This window comes from Leucopleurus acutus (assembly GCF_964270905.1).
Source record: "Leucopleurus acutus genome assembly, chromosome: 19".
In the NCBI taxonomy this organism is placed as follows: Eukaryota; Metazoa; Chordata; class Mammalia; order Artiodactyla; family Delphinidae; genus Leucopleurus; species Leucopleurus acutus.
The window spans coordinates 57,957,738-57,974,073 of record NC_139161.1 but is presented as its reverse complement, the minus strand read 5'-3'; the positions used below and the strand labels follow the sequence as shown (position 1 = coordinate 57,974,073).

Sequence of the window (16,336 nt, the reverse complement as noted above, 5' to 3'; positions counted from 1 at the left end):
CACTCCGATTGCATGTACATTACACCTCGGTAAGGTGGATTTGAAAAATCTTTCCCTCGGGAGTTCCCTGGTGGTCCAGTGGTTAGGATTGTGTGCTTTCACTGCGGTGGCCCTGGGTTCAATCCCTGGATGGGGAACTAAGATCCCACAAAATAATAAGTAAATAAAAAAATAAAAAAACTTTTCCTGGATGCACTATGGAGAACGGATTGCAGGGAGTGGTGAGTGGATGCAGGGGTTCCAGTTTGTGGGCTGTCACCGTAATGCAGGTGAGAGACAGTGGTGGCCCCGACTACAGTCATGGAGCATAAAGAGTAAAGGTTCCGGAGGTACTTGGAATGTGAAATGGTGATGGAATGGACGTGGGCGACGAGGGAAAGGGAGGAGCGAGGGGCGCTCCCTGGGTATCTGGTTGAGTGCTGACAGCAACCTCAGGGAAGAGAACCAGGAAGAGGACCAGCTTTGTCTGGGGGGATCCGGAAAGGTCGTCAGTTTCATTCAGGCTGTGCTGTGTTTGAGGTGACTGAGAGCGTCAAGTCTTTATATTTAGAACGTAGCTGGAGATACGGATTTGAAAGTCTGAGCTGGAGACGTCAGTTTGTACCGACGGTAGCTGAAGTCTAAGGAAGGGGTGAACTCATCGAGGGCAGAGAGTAAGTCAGGAAGGGGAAGTGATCGTGGCTTGAGCTTCAAAGAGCTTCTCCGTCTTTACCAGCCGGGGAGAAAGAGAGAAGCGAGAAGAGCAGATGGGAGAGTAGTGGCCGGGAGATGAGGGCGACTGGGAGAAAGGGGGTCCCTGGAAGGCTGTCTAGTCATTTTCGAACTTCCCACTACATCATCCTGATTTAAAATTTAGAATCTTGCAATAACCCTGAGAGTTAGACAAAGTGAGTACTACTCTAATTTTACAGGTGAAGGAACTAGAGACTCGGAAGGCAAATGACGTCTGGAAGTGGCTAACGAACAGCTGAGCTGCATGCAACCCCGTCTTCTGACTTCTGAACCCTGGACGTCTCTGCTTGGAAGACGATCACTGAGCGGCCACAGGAGATGTGCCAACAAACAGGTTTATTTTTTAAAGTTGCAGTTTTATGATTTTGTACATTATGAGTTGTTGGTTTAAAAATTGGAAAATATGAGGGCTTCCCTGGTGGCGCAGTGGTTGAGAGTCCGCCTGCCGATGCAGGGGACGCGGGTTCGTGCCCCGGTCCGGGAAGATCCCACGTGCCGCGGAGCGGCTGGGCCCGTGAGCCATGGCCGCTGTGCCTGCGGATCCGGAGGCAACAACAGTGAGAGGCCCGTGTACCGAAAAAAAAAAGGAAAATATGGGAAAAAAGTAACTACCCGCGATAATTTCATGGAGCTCTTTTCCCGCTGTCTACACGTAGAGACACATACACTAAAGCTGTTCTTTTTGACATAATTAGTCTCCAAGTGTACGATCCATTTCATAACCTTTAAGAAACTTAATATATTGTGATCCTTCCTCATACCTTTAAATAATGAGTAACTGGTTTGAATGACTTAGAAAGAAAAGCAAACAGAACGACTTGCCAAAAGCAAACAAGGCTTATTGGCTGGATGACCTTCAGTCCCACCCAGCTGCCTATGACCTTTTTATATACTTTCTATTGAACATTTGCATCGGCTTTTTGGACTGAGTGGTGGTGCAGGAACTGAAGCTTCCACGGCACAGACTTGTGATTTCCACCGCTCTTGTGCAACCCTGGAGGGCGTGAGCCTCGGCCTGACCCGATGTTCCCAGGCCTGTGGGTCCACTTGGGCTTCTTGTTTATGGGGACAGAATCAACACACTCTTCCCCCATCCAGGCTTTTTTTTTTATCCCCTTTGCTGTCCTACAGCTCGCATATTTACTGTCCCCATCTGCTGTGCATTATGAATCCTCCAACCAGTTTTGACCATCCTGATGCTGATTTAACTTTCAACTTCATCCAAGCCTGCACCCCACCGTGGGCAGGTGCTCCTTTCTGGGCCTCACCTGCCCTCCCTTCTGCCGCAAGTCGGGAGATGGGGTCACGGTGCTGCCTCTTCACCCTTACAGCTGACATGTCATCCCAGCAAAGTGTGAAACGCACCCGTACCACCCTCTAAATTACAGCTGCCACCATAGGAGCCCGTTTGTGCTTTTCAAAGATGATCCAGAACCGGGGGTTCAACTTGGCTCTTAAATCCCATTTTAGCCACTGTATTGCCCTGGTGGGCTTGTGTTCACCATAAGGGACCTATGAGGTGTGGTTTTAGTCAAACACTGTGCCCCTCCTTTGTGGCCATGGGCAGACTCAACGTCCAGTACTGCTTTCTGGGCTGCCCACCATTCTGTGATCCACCAGACTGACCCAGGGTATTACTGGTAGTGACTGACCTGGGGTGGGCAGGCAGGGTAAGTGGCATTGACTAGCCCTTCCATGACATTTGCTGTGTGGAGACTGGTGGGAAGAAGGTCTCTTCCCTTTTGGATCCCAGGCTGTAAGGGTGTAGATCGGACCTGCTTCTGGGAACCTTTCCTGCCACGTGGAGAGAGCGTACCACTTACTATGCTTCCAGCTGGACCTCAAGGACATTTATTATCTCATATGACTTGAAGCCTGAAAACAAGCAGTTTTGAACAGCTCAGCAGTGTCACCGAAGCTCTTCCCATCTTCCTGTTCCATCTTCCTCAACTACTGGCTTGGCCCTTGCCTTGGTCCTCACGACTGCAAGGTGGCTGCCGCAGCACAAAAAGCAGAGCTCTCAGCCCAGTCAAGGTGGAATTCCGGAGATTTTGTGAAGGTGGGACTGGCCAACTGTGCCCTTTGTGGGCAGGGCCTGTGGCATAGCCTGTGTATGTTTTGTGACCTGCACAGGATCTCACAACAAGCGTGTGATGGGTGCAGCCTGGATATGGATGGATGAATGAACCTATCCTGGGGTGGGGGAGACACATGGAGACCCTTTTCACTGGAGGGCACTTTGGTGTTTGGGAAAGAATTGAAATGAGGTAAAGATGTTTCAGGAGACAATGTGCCCGTTTTCTCCTCTCTTGGGGAGGAGGACCTCCTGAGAAGATTCAGCTGAAGAACAGACAGAGCTCGAGCATGGGCAGCCCACTTCTCCACTACCAGCCAAGTCAGAAGAAGCTTCCCCAAATCTGCTGGTAAGGGACCACCTCCCTGTCCGCGGAGATGAAAGGCACCTCAGAGCAACTCTGCCCCTCCCGAGGACCAGCTGGGGCTTCTCCTGGCTTTGGAGTGACCAATGTGCGTTTAAATCCCAACTCCATCATACGTGAGATGTGTGGCTACCCAATCTCATGTATAAACCCGCTCTCACAGAGATGTTATAACATGTATCCGCCACTCAGCACGTGAGCGGTCAGCTGTGGTGATGGTGCTGGTGGTGGCAGTGGCTGGGATTTCAGAGACAGTCCTGCTGCCGGGCTCAGGAAGAACACAGCCTTGGCTTGGAAATGCTCTGTGATTGGGGGTCACGTGGACGTGGTCTGAGGGCCTGATTGTGTGAAAGATGAAGTTGGAGGACCAGAAACCGAAGGATTCAAAGCAGCATGTATGCAATGTCTGTAAATAGTGGACGAGACATAGGTGAGTCTGAACCAGGAAGTTCAAGGAAACCCCAACAAGGTCATGGTACGGAATCTGGGACGCTTATGAAAACTGGGCCGGAATCAGTGCAAATAGAGACCTGGTTTTGGGGCAGCCGTACCTGAGCTCACAGCTGACTCTGGGCCTGGCCTCTCACAGCCAGGTCTCAGGAGGATTCACTTTAACAGGTATTTATTAGGCACCTACTGTATGTATTATGTAATCTGCCAAATGCTGTCTTTTTCGAATAGATGAGAAGCTCTAGGGGCAGTGAGGAAATGGAAAAACCAATATTTATTTATGAAGGGGGCAGAACCTGAGCTGGTACTTGAGGGGTGATGTTTGGAGTGGGTGGGATCTTGAGGCAGAAATGATCCCTTAGCTCAAATCTAGGACTCAGAGTTTCTTTAAGAGTCTGTCAGAGAAGAAGCCAGAGGAGAGAGTGTGGGGCTGAGAGGGCAGGACCGGGTCTGGAGGAGGGAGAAGTGGCCTCTGAGCGGCTCGGAGGCTGGTGGGAGCATACGCAGCCACCATTCACCTTCTGCTAAATCCCCACGTGGGAGTGACCCCTGAGGACGCTGGCCTGTTGAAAAGGGAGGCTGTACGAGACATGCACCGTATAATCTAATGCTCTCAGCATCCTGGAGGCTGAGTGCTGGTATCACTTCCATCTGGGTAAACTTGGAGGAGGTAAGGACGTGTCCAAGGTCACCCCTGAAGGTTTGAACCCAGATGACCTGATTCCAGAGCATGCACTGCAGAGCTGCAGGAGTTGCCAGTTTCCCGGCCAAGACGAGGGTGCAGGAGCCGCCTCGGGTGGCCACATCACACAGGCAGCCTGAGCCCGCCCTTATACCCCGAAAGGAGTACCAAGAGTTAAGGATGGGCGAGGAAGGCAGGAAGCGTCAAATGCCATGCTGCGACAGGGGGTGGGGAGCAGCGTCCGGTGACTGCCACCAGTAGAAATTATGCCTGTAAAGTGAAAGGGCTCCTGCGTGCTGAGGAGACCATCTCACATAGCTCCAAGGGTGTTGTGATGAGCTTTGTGGTTGAGGTTTCCTGGCAATGTCCATTCCTTCCTGAGAAAAGGCCAGTAGCACCTGTAGGTACACCTGACTTAAAGTTCTTGCGGCAAAAGAATTCAAGCGGGGGGCTTCCCTGGTGGCGCAGTGGTTGAGAGTCGGCCTGCCGATGCAGGGGACACGGGTTCGTGCCCCGGTCCGGGAAGGTCCCATGTGCCGCGGAGCGGCTGGGCCCGTGAGCCATGGCCACTGAGGCTGCACGTCCGGGGCCTGTGCTCCACAACGGGAGAGGCCACAACAGTGAGAGGGCCGCGTACCGCAAAGAAAAAAAAAAAAAAAAAAAAGAATTCAAGCCAGTTCAGGGCACATGTTTTTGAAAGTATTCCTCCGTCAGGTCAGATGTTTCAGGCTATTTGCTGACCAATCCAAACATTTAAAAATCATAACGAAATGCTTAGAAAGTGGATCAGTTTGATTCTGCAGCTCGATGGTGCCAAGGACGAGGTCCTCTTAGCCTCTCTGCTTTGCTGTGTGCAGTGAGGGTACCATCCTAAGCTGGTCCCTTCGTACCTAGGATGGTTGCCAGGAACAACGCTTCTTAGTCCATTTCCAGAGGGAAAGAGGCCAGTTTCCCAAGTAGCTCTTAGGAGCCAGGAAAACCCCAGCAAACTTCTCAGATATCTTTGGCCTAAATTTGCATGGACATCCCCATCCCTGGAGCAGTCAGCATAGGCCAATGGGATGGAATGACCAGGCCCGGCGTAGATGAACAGAGTCTATCCCTGGAGCCCCCTGGGTGCTGGGGAGTCCTGTTTTCCAAGCTGCGGAAGAAAAAAATAAAAAGCCATGTTCTGGTGATTTAGAGTGAAGCTAGAATGTGGGATTCAGAAAGTCTGGGCCTCTCTGGTGAACTCGTGGGGCAGCCCCCCAAGGGGTCTCCGCACGAGAGGCCAAGGAGGGTCCCAGCAGAGCGCCTGTCCCAAGGGAAGGGGTCGACTATGGTGGGTTTGGCTGTGCACAGCTTCAGGGTCAGAGCAGAAGGTGGTCCTGAGGAGGGCAGAATATGTCCACAGCTAGCCTCTGTGGGATCATGGAGTTTCAGGGAGAAAAGGGGCTCTGAGCAAAGAGAGAATGAGCAGTTTCAGGAAGATGGGAGGGACCCTGGGTTTGGGACGCCTCTGACAAAACATGTTACGGGACCTCCCTGGTGGTCCAGCGGGTGCTCCCAGTGCAAGGGGCCTGGGTTCCATCCCTGGTGGTCCAGCGGGCGCTCCCAATGCAGGGGGCCCGGGTTCCATCCCTGGTGGTCTGGTGAGCGCTCCCAATGCAGGGGGCCTGGGTTCGATCCCTGGTTGGGGAACTAGATACCGCATGCATGCCACAACTAAGAAGTCCACATGCCACAACTAAAAATCCCGTGTGCCGTAACTAAGACCCGGTACAGCCAAAACCAGCAAACAAACAAACATGTTACAAATCCCTGGGCAACCCTGGGCCCCTTTGGACTCTAGAGCATCAGAGGCAGCAATGGTGGGAGAAGAAGGTACCCAGTGGACAGTGGTGCCCCCGGGGACCCCCAGAAACACTGGGAGGAGGGGTTGTACGGGTCTGGGACCCTGGCCTTAGTCTACAGGGGAAGGAGCAAGGAAACATGAATGGTGACTATAAATGTGACCCTCTTCATATTCACAGGCTTCTGTGACCGGGAGAAATTAGGGCTTCATAACTTTTAGAGAGAGGAGGGTCATCCTTAGCCTGTTCCTTGTCTCACAGCTTAAGAGAATTCATTTGAAGGAGTCTTCTGCTCATTAAATCCTGGTGTGTTTGTGACCATAATATCATTAGTATACAGATTCACTTGCATTATATGATGGCTTCACTTCCATTTTTTCACAAACCACACTATAAATTAGTTGGAGCAGATATTGCATCCCCATTTGTTGGATGAGGAAATGGAGATTCAGAGAGGTTAAGCTACTTACCAAGGTCACACAGCTGGCAGGTGCTAGGATCAGGGCTCTGACCACCTAACGCTTCTACTCCAGGTTCCCTTTCTGACTATATTTGGATTCCCCCAACATATACAGACACATCTCCTGTTTAATAAGCTTGTTTCTTTCCTACTAAAATATTCGTGGCAAGACAGCAGTTATTTCATTCCCATGGAGGTAATAGCTCCTACTCTTGGTGTTTTATTTAGTTCCTGAGTCTGTGCACCAGGCTTTGGATCAGGGCGACCTCCTTACCCCTGGAAATCCAGATACAGATGTTACGCTTCCTCCACCCAGTCAGGGGTACAGAAATTCAGAGCGTTCTTCAACTTCTGGTTTGCAACAGTGAGGTGGAAATTGAAACCATTTGAGCAAGTGTGTGGGGGCTGTGGCAAAGTACAAGTAAGGATGCAGCTTCTATAGCTCCTGAGACACGGCATCTTCCTGCAGGGAGGGGGCTTTGGTGAGGAAGAGAGTGTATTATGTATACAGACCTTTTGTCCTCAGACCCAGCCACAGACAATCCCTGGGGTGGGAGGTGGGGAAGGTCTGTGGTTTTTCCTCTCTTTGTTCAGGGATCTAGGTCAGTAGTCCTTTTTTATTATTAAAAAATAAGTAAATAACTAAGGAGCCCATTCCAAGATTGCTGGAGGAGAGTTAACACAATGCAGTGTGGTAATGCACATTGTAATAGAAACTGTAAACATGTCCTCGTTAGCATTGTTGGGGGAGGAAAACATTTCCCTCTACCCTTCTAGGTTCTTCTGGCTGGTCTGAGAATTAAAGTGACATGAAACAGATCAAGAGGAGGAAATTAAATGAAAGTTTAATAACGTGTACCTGGGAAAGACCCAGGAAAAATGAGTAACTCACCAAAATGGCTGAAACTCTCACCTTAAATACCATCTTCAGCTAAAGACAAAAGAGGATGTTGGGGGTAGTGGTTTGGGATGTCAAAGGGGAGGAATGCAATTCACATGAAGATGGAAAAGCGAATGTTTGGAAAACAAGTGTTTGCTGGGCCAGCAGAGACAATGGGACTCGGAGAAGAATTTTAACAAACAGACTTGGCTGGTTCCTCCCTGTCTGCCACTCAGTTCATACTATATATATCTATGGGGATAGCTCACTTACTGGAATGGGTCCTTGCTCTACATTCTTTTAGGCTGCTCAGGGGAGGTAAACAGAAAGACTTCTTGAGTCTTCTGTTTCTTAAAAATAATCAGCCTAAATTAGTCCTCATGCCTAAGAGACACATTTTGGGGTCTACTTTTGCTCCCCTGCAGTGTCATGGGTTCTGAATCAGCCTCTTGGGTTCAAATCCAGCTGGTTCAGAACCAAGGGTCTTTGGGCAGGTTATCTAACCCCAGAAAACTTAGTTTCCTCATCTGCTAAATAGCAATAGTAATGGCCGCTGTCTCAGGACTGCTGTGCGACTCACCCAGTTGGTGCATGAGGGCCCTCAGCATTTATACTGGTGTTAGTGCTATCACCAGCACGCTCCTCTGGGCTTCATCTAACTCCACATGTAGAGATGCCTGCACCACAGTTACTGCATTTTGATTTTTTAAATACATTCTTTTCTTCCATGGCTAAAACAGATGTGCAGTGTATGTGTGACAGGCCACAAAGCAGACTGTTCTGGGTAGCGTAAAGTTTCAGTTAAATCATGTGTAAGCCAGAAAGACTTCCCCCTACTTCAATATGTGAAAATTTCCTCTGTCATTTTCATCTTTTGATTGCAAGTATTTTGACAGAAAATATTGATGATGAAAATATTTGTCCCTTGATGCCAGGGTGGTTGCTGCTTGCCCTGGGTCCATCATGTCCCTTGTTGCTAGGCAGAACACTCTTTGATATAAATTGTAACAGTATATTTTTGGATATGTCTCCTAAGGCAAAAGAAATAAAAACAAAAATAAATGGTACCTAATGAAGCTTTAAAGCTTCTGTATAGCAAAGGAAACCATTGACAACATGCAAAGACAACCTATAGGATGGGAGAAAATATTTGCAAATGATATAACCAATAAGGGGTTAATAACCAAAATATATAAACAGCTCATAGAACTCAACAGCAAAAAAACCCAAACAACCCAATAAAAAAATGGACAGAAGACCTGAATAGACATTTTTCCAAAGAGGACATGCAGATGGGCAACAGGCACATGAAAAGATGCTTAATGCCACTAATCATCAGGGAAATATAAATCAAAACCACAATGAGATATCACCTCACACCTGTCAGAATGGCCATCATCAAAAATAACACAAATAACAAATGTTGGAGAGGGTGTGAAGAAAACAGAACCCTTGTACAATGTTGGTGGGAATGTAAAGTGGTACAGTCATTGTGGAAAACAGTATGGAGTGTTCTCAAAAAACTAAAAATAGAACTACCATATGATCCAGCAATTCCACTCCTAGGTATATATCCAAAGAAAGTGAAAACACTAATTTGAAAAGATATATGCACCCAATGTTCATGGCAGCATTATTTACAATAGCCAAGATAATGGAAGCAACCCAAGTGCCTTTCAACAGATGAATGGATAAGGAAGATATGGTACATATATACAATGGAATACTACTCAGCCATAAAAAAGAATGAAATTTTGTCATTTGCAGCAACATGGATGGATCTAGAGAGTATTATGCTAAGCGAAATAAATCAGACAAAGACAAATATTCTATGTGGAATCTAAAAAATGAAACAAAGGAATGAATATAACAAAACAGAAACAGACTCACAGATATAGAGAACAGACTAGTGGTTACCAGTGGGGAGAGGGGAGGGGGAATAGGCAAGACAGGGGTAGGAGATTAAGATGTACAAACTACTATGTATAAAATAGATAAGCAACCAGGATATATTGTACAGCACAGGGAAATACAGGGGCTCTGGGGTCATTTTCTGCATCTTTCCATCTGAGGTGCCCATTCTGACTGGTTGGGGGTGCGCAGCTGTCCCAGGTCCAGAAAACTGGCCCAACAACAGTGGTACCAAAGCAACAGCTGTCCTGGGACCTCTGGGGTGAGCTAGACTTGGAACCCATCTTCCATCCCCAGGGAAAGAGAGAGCATTTGTTGTGCGTTTTAAAAGATTTGCTCATTTGGTCGGAATAGGTTGTTTTGCCATTTTAAGCCTAAGCCGTATAGGTGACTGGAGTTTACTCTGTGTAGTTACTTTGGGTTTTCTCATACACAGCTCTCAGAGTTCGAGGAATGTGCTAACCATGTGCCACATAAAACGTCATGTCTTTGGGTCTGGAATTTACGAGGAATGATTGCAGAGTGTGGTCCGGGTTCTGGGCTCTTCGTTTCTAGGACATTGAATGCTCCTGCGGGGGTTCCTGGGAGGTCCAGCTGGCCCTGAGAGCCTGGGTGACTGGAGGATTGCTGCTCAAGGGTGCACCATGGCCACGCCTTGTCGGCAAACGAGTGAGCTGGGAACAGCCCCGGGCCAGACCTTCTGTGGCCTTGGCAGGAAATGACCCCGTGTGCTTCCTTAGTTGCAGGTGGTCTGTAGGCCGGTTTTCTCCACCCATCATCAGGAGTCCTGCAGGCATTGTGTTAGGTGCTCACGGGCAAGGCAGACCCTATGCAGGCTCACAGTCTTGTTTGCTGAGCCAACATGTGTGCCCCCGTCTTTGTGAAGAGCAGGCATATGGAACACCCTGGGACAGCCCTGCCTTCATTAGTGGGCCAGTCGCTACCTGACAAAGAAACAGGAGGCTTGGGGGAGGACCTGAGAAGGGGTTTAGGTGGTCACAACTGTTGTGCTCTGAGACTAGGAGCAAAGATCCTTTCAGTCTGTTCTCCTCTCCTGCAGTTTGTTCTCTTGTTTTGCAGTAGAATTACCAAAAACGATCTAAGAGGCTGGCTTCTCATTTTAGGAAAAAAGCAGGGCTGGGGACCAGTTTGCTGATGGCAACCCCAGGCCAGAAAGTCTGTTGGGCCCACCCCCCTCAAGGTGAATCAGGAAAAGTCTGGGCTGGTTTCTGGAAGAGTGATGATGCAGCTTCCAGCTCTGTGGTTCTCTGATTTGGGGATTTGACCAGAAAAACTGCACAGTGAATTTGGAGGACTGATTTAAATGTAACTCTTCCAGGTAACTCCACCTCACTGTTATCACCATCGTTTCATAGAAGATACGACTTTCAATTCCAGAGAAGGGGGGAAGGACATACTCTTCATCAAGTATCATCCCTTGAAATCAGTCAGAGTCAGATCTGTGACTTGTTTATTATGTTATTCTTATTCTTCTCAGTCTGATTGCCTGCTTTTTCTTAATTTCTGACGGACAAATATTAGCTAGGTTTGTGAATCACAGCTCGGCAGACACAGATGAAAAATATCTAGAGAGATTTTCGAAGCTGTTTCCTTAGGAGAGAGGCTGCGGGGCTTCCTTAGTCTGAAACTGCCAGATAGAGTCTTTGGGTTGAGAATGCTCTTCTTGAATTCTTCCAGACCCCTCAGGATGATGGCCTTAAACCCGTAAACTGGGAGGGCATCTGTTGGCAGCCATCGTTCATGTGACTCCAAGGGAGTTTGTCAGTTTGTGGGATTATTCATCACAGAGTCAACTGGATGAAAGATTAATGATGACCTACCTGCCGACCGATTTCCTACCACATGGCTTGGTAGAGTTTGAGTTTCAAAATTCTGAGCAGGGAAACCTCCCTCAATTCTGGGAAGGAATACCAAGCCACAACACGTAGGATGGTGGCCCTAACATCCCTGGGCAGGTTTGATTCAGGAAAGAAGGAAATTACAAAATTTGTAATGACAAAACTTGTTTTGTGCCGAAGAGAGAGAGACACTCATTTCATGTGAGGTTGAGTGATCGGAGGCTGGCCTGGAGGACAGGAGAGGGCGGAATTGCAGGGCCATCTGACGTCCGGGGAGCAGGTGTGATGAGAGGGCCGGGAGGGGGTCTGGACATTGTGACGGGGGGTCAGGAGGACCCTCACCTCAGCTCTGAGATACGTTGGCGGGGCGCGGTGTGGGGGAGAAGGATAACACCAGCTGAGAGGCAGCAGGAGAAACAGCGTCTTTGGCGAAAGCCGAGCTTCGGTTAAGGCAGGGAGGCAGGGGACTGTCTAAGAAGAGGCTGAGGATGTTGGGGTGCTCAGGGTGCAGTGGGGGTGGGGTGGTGACTGTGAGCGCTGGGTCAGTAGGGAATTAGGGTCTAGGAGATACGTGGGCATGAGCCCCACCTTCCGGTGCGGGAGTGTTGACCCAGGAGGCCTGGGTGTGGTGAGGTGCCCTGCAGCTCCTGGAGGTCGTCCGGAAGGTGCTGTGTCAGGCCGGGCCGGGGAGGGGATTTAGAAATTGGGGTGGATTCTGTGGTCCTGGGAGGGCCAGAGGCCGCCACAGGGTCAGTGCTCTCAGGCCCAAGTCCGGGCAGATGTCACAGCTTAGCCACGGCGCCCTTTCCCCACAAGCTCAGGTGAATCTCAGACACAGCACAGTTTCCACGAGAGCCGCACCGGGAATCTGTTTCCCGGCTCTGGCTTCGGCCAACCTGCTCACTTCATAGATGAGGAAGCTGGGGTCGAGAGAGGACAAATGATTTTCCCAGTTCAGGCTGGGACTGAAAATTCAGGTTTCCTGTTTTCCAAGCTGCTGCAGAATGTCTGGTGGCTTGGAGCTCCGATGGGGCACCAGGACGGGCTGAGCAAAGCTGTGGGCTGCCCTCTGGGGTCAGCAGGAGAGAAGGGGTGGGGGGGATAAGAGAGAGCCTGGCTCAGTGTCCTCTGATTGGCGCCTGAGGTTGTGGAACAGGTCAGAATGGGCAGCCACCGCCCCCCCCACCCCCAGAAATATCAGAGGCTCTGTGGCATGTGGGGTGGACCAGTTCAGCTTCCAGAACCAAGTCATTCAGAGAAAGGGACAGAAAAGAAAGCAGCCCTATTCGTTAATGTTGGAGAAAACTCCGGGAATGTTCTGGACTGCGAGAAGCCAGCTCCTTTCCCTCCTGGCCAGAGATTTAAAACCATGAAATGAAATGCAGGGGAACCTCTGGGAACCTCTTCTGGGGTATCCTCAGCCGTGGAAGAGGACAGTCAGGTCAGGGATACTCAGGAAAATTCGTACTGCTGAAAAGGGCCGCATCTAGGCCATCATGACATGCATGCTCTGTGCATGTTGACCATCAACAGAGCTGCATCTGACATAGATTTTTACTGTCTTCCACGCCCTCCAACACCAAGCAGGAATTCTCGGTCAGTGACAAGAACTGCCCTTTGGTTTATGTGCTTTAATCCAGATCCCACCGAATCACACGGGGTGGAGAGCCATGGGGGAGTGCGATGGCTTGGACCCACCCCAAGCCTAATCTCAGGGGCGAGCTGCACCGGCCCCCACCCCATTCTCTCTCTGTTCCATTAGTTTTCCAAATCCACTTGAGTGTATATGAAGAAATCCTGCGGGGGAGCTGGAGAACCTGTCCAGGACAGGGGTCCCCAATCCCTGGGCCACGGACCAGTAGTGGTCGGTGGCCTGTTAGGAGCCAGGCTGCACAGCAGGAGGTGAGTGGGGGGAGAGAGAGCGAAGCTTCGCCTGTATTTACAGCCGCTCCCCATCGCTCGCATTACTGCCTGAGCTCCACCTCCTGTCAGCATTGTGGTGGGTTGTGTAATTGTTTCATTATACGTTACAATGTAGTGATAATAGAAATAAAGTGCACAGTAAAGGTAATGCGCTTGACTCATCCCGAAACATTCCCCCCGACCCCGCTCCGTGGAAAAATTGTCTTCCGTGAAACCAGTCCCTGGTGCCAAAAAGGTTGGGGACTGCTGCTCTAGGGTACACATACTGGGGGCCAGGTACCCTGGGATAGTCCTGGGTTCCTTGGTGCCCACCTGGCGTCCCCACCCAGTGGTGGTGCCCAGGAGCACCTTTCTTCTGAGGAGCTAGATGCTTCCCACCTTATCCCCTGGCATCTGTTATGGGCTGAATTGTGAACTGCCTGCCCCCCCGCCAAAACCCCGCATCGTATGTTGAAGTCCTAACTGATGCCGAAAGCTCAGCTTCCCTGTACTGGTGCCGAATTGAATCTCGGCGTTTTGGGTGAAGTAGAAAGAAAAGAATAGCTTTATTGCTTTGCCAGGCAAAAGGGGCCACAGCCAGTGCCTGCCTCGAAGAACTATGTGTCCCAACTCAGGAGGATCTGATGAGGGGTTTTATAACAGTGGTTCAGAGGTGGGATCGCTGACAAGATTAGGGTGTGTGCCGGGTCTCAGGTGGGTCTCCTAATTTTTTTTTTTTTTTATTTGCGGTACGCGGGCCTCTCCCTGTCGTGGCCCCTCCCGTTGCGGAGCACAGGCTCCGGACGCACAGGCTCAGCGGCCACGGCTCACGGGCCCAGCCGCTCCACGGCATGTGGGATCCTCCCGGACCGGGGCACGAACCCGCGTCCCCTGCATCGGCAGGTGGACTCTCACCCACTGCGCCCCCAGGGCAGCCCGGATCCCCTAATCTTGATGAGGTTCTCTGGCCCCTTGAATCTCGCCCCAGGTGGTTGTTTGGCTGCTTCTCCCTTGATGAGCAGCTGTTCAAAGGGAATCTGCCCTTTGGATCTCAGGGAAGGTCATGGAGGCTGGAGTCTTGCCCACAGTAAATGCGGGACAAAAGGAAAAGCCCTCCATGTCTGGGCCCCACGGGGCCCCGTTCGGCTTCATAACCCCCAGTACCTCAGAATGTGACTGTATTTCGAGACTGGGCTTTTCAAGAGGTCATTAAGGTAGGATGAGGTCATGAGGTTGGGCCCTAATCCAAATCTGACTGCTGTCCTTATAAAAAGAGGAGATTAGGACACAGATGTGTACAGAGGGGAGAGCATGTAAAGATACAAGGAGAAGATGGCTGTCTACACGCCAAGGAGAGAGCCCTCAAGAGAGACCAACCCTGCCGACACCTTGATCTTGGACTTCCAGCCTCCAGAACTGGGAGGAGATAAATTTCTGTTGTTTAAACCAACCAGTCTGTGGTACTTTGTTATGGCACTGGGAGCAAACCCATACACCTCGTCTAGGAAAACCTTAGTAAGTAGATAAAGCGCCCGCCCCTCTCTAGGAGCCACTGGGCAGGTTGTGCAGCCCGGGGGGGCTGTCTGCTTAGAGCTTTATGTGGAAGGAGGCACGTTCTTCCTGAGCCTCCTGATCGCCACTGAATCCCCCTCCGAGAGAAGTCCATCTCCTGGAATGTGCCAGAAGGTCATATGGAAAAGGTCAGGGTCAGAGACACAGATCCTCTTCCCAGCTGTTTCACGTCCAATTCTACGAGGTGGGAAGAGATGAGGGCTGCCCTATTGCTGAAGTCCTTACATTCTGGGTCCCTTTAAAAATTGAAAACAGGGGACTTCCCTGGTGGTGCATTGGTTAAGATTCCATGCTTCCAATGCAGGGGGCGCAGGTTGGATCCCTGGTCAGGGAACTAAGGTTCCCCATGCCACGCAGTGCAGCCAAAAAAAATAAATAGAGAAAAACAGAAAACAAAAAATCGAACCTGTCAAGCCACATAAAGCAACGTCGGCTTTGACTGCAGAGCTCAGGAATCTCCAGTCCTTTCCAGACCGATCCCCCAGCTTGGCTGAGATTATGGGGGGCGAATGATTCACAGCAGAATAGCAGTTTCGGGTCTGGGCTGGAGGACGGGTCGGAGCCTGTGGGGAGACAGCCTGGGTCTCCCTGAGCCTGGGGACCCGGGCTGCCTTGTGGCCACTGCAGCTGGCTGTCCTCTAAGCGGAGCAGAGTGAGGACGGCCAACTGAGCTTCCTCTGTGGGGAGGAAACAGTTAAAACCCTGAGGCAGCTGCAGTCAGCTGGGCGTGGTGCTCGCATCTGACTGGGGCCCAGGACTGGGGCGCAGGATTCTGGGCCCAGGAGCGGAGGAAGCCCAGCTCTGGCGCAGAACTTCCACATGGCTGAGTTTGATCTGACGGCTCCAGGGCCGCTGCCCGGGGTTCCCGCTCACCCTCCGGCCACTTGCAGCCCAGACCGTGGGTCGGCCAGCCCAGCAGAAGAAAAGGACTCAGCCGCCCCGGGGAGCTCCCTGGGGGAGAGCTGGGGACAGAGGCATGGCTCTGCCTGGCAGGGGCGTCCTGGGGCAGAGGCAGAGGCGGAGGCGGAGGTCCTGTGCGACTTCTGCCTCGGGGCCAGCAGGGTGAGGGCCGTGAAGTCCTGCCTGACCTGCATGGTGAACTACTGCCCGGAGCACCTGCGGCCGCACCAGGAGAACAGCAGGCTGCACGGCCACCAGCTGACAGAGCCCGTGAAGGACCGGGACCTGCTCGTGTGCCCGGCCCACCACAGTCCCCTGGTTGCCTTCTGCTGCCCCGATGGGCAGTGCATCTGCCAGGAGTGCGGCCGGGCCGAGCACAGGGGCCACGCCTCTGTCTCCCTCTATGCCGCCCACAGGGACAAGGAGGCAAGTGCTGGGGTCCGTGCGGAGAGGGAGGTGGGAGGGCCGTGGGCCAGGGAGAGGCCTGGCCTCTGCCTCAGCTCCTGGGGCTGCCGGCTTCACTCCTGTGCTCTTAGCTTTGGCCCCTGGCCGTGCAGCCAGCAGCCCTGTCCTTGCATTTGCTTTGGAAACTCCGAGTCGGTTACTCTGTCGCCATCTCGGTCCTGCTGTCCCTGTACCTCTCTGTCTGCGTCTGTCTGTCGCTCCTGTGGCGAGTTTCCTACTACTTCTCACTCAGCTTTTGGTGACTCGTCCGTGG

General features: G+C 51.2%; 1 protein-coding gene across 2 annotated transcripts in view; it reads left to right on the top strand.

The window, feature by feature from the left end:
• Positions 1–938: 938 nt before the first annotated feature.
• The window catches only part of TRIM16 (tripartite motif containing 16), a gene marked incomplete at its 5' end in the record, with an annotated part of 32,252 nt that continues 16,854 nt past the window's right edge, over positions 939–16,336 (top strand). Inside the window, one exon of one of the 2 annotated variants that reach the window (XM_082860072.1) lies at positions 939–1,066. In XM_082860072.1, the coding sequence (XP_082716198.1) occupies positions 977–1,066 (90 nt within the window). Of the gene's footprint in view, positions 1,067–15,537; positions 16,045–16,336 lie in introns of those variants that run through there. The other variant, XM_082860071.1, reaches the window with a different exon arrangement.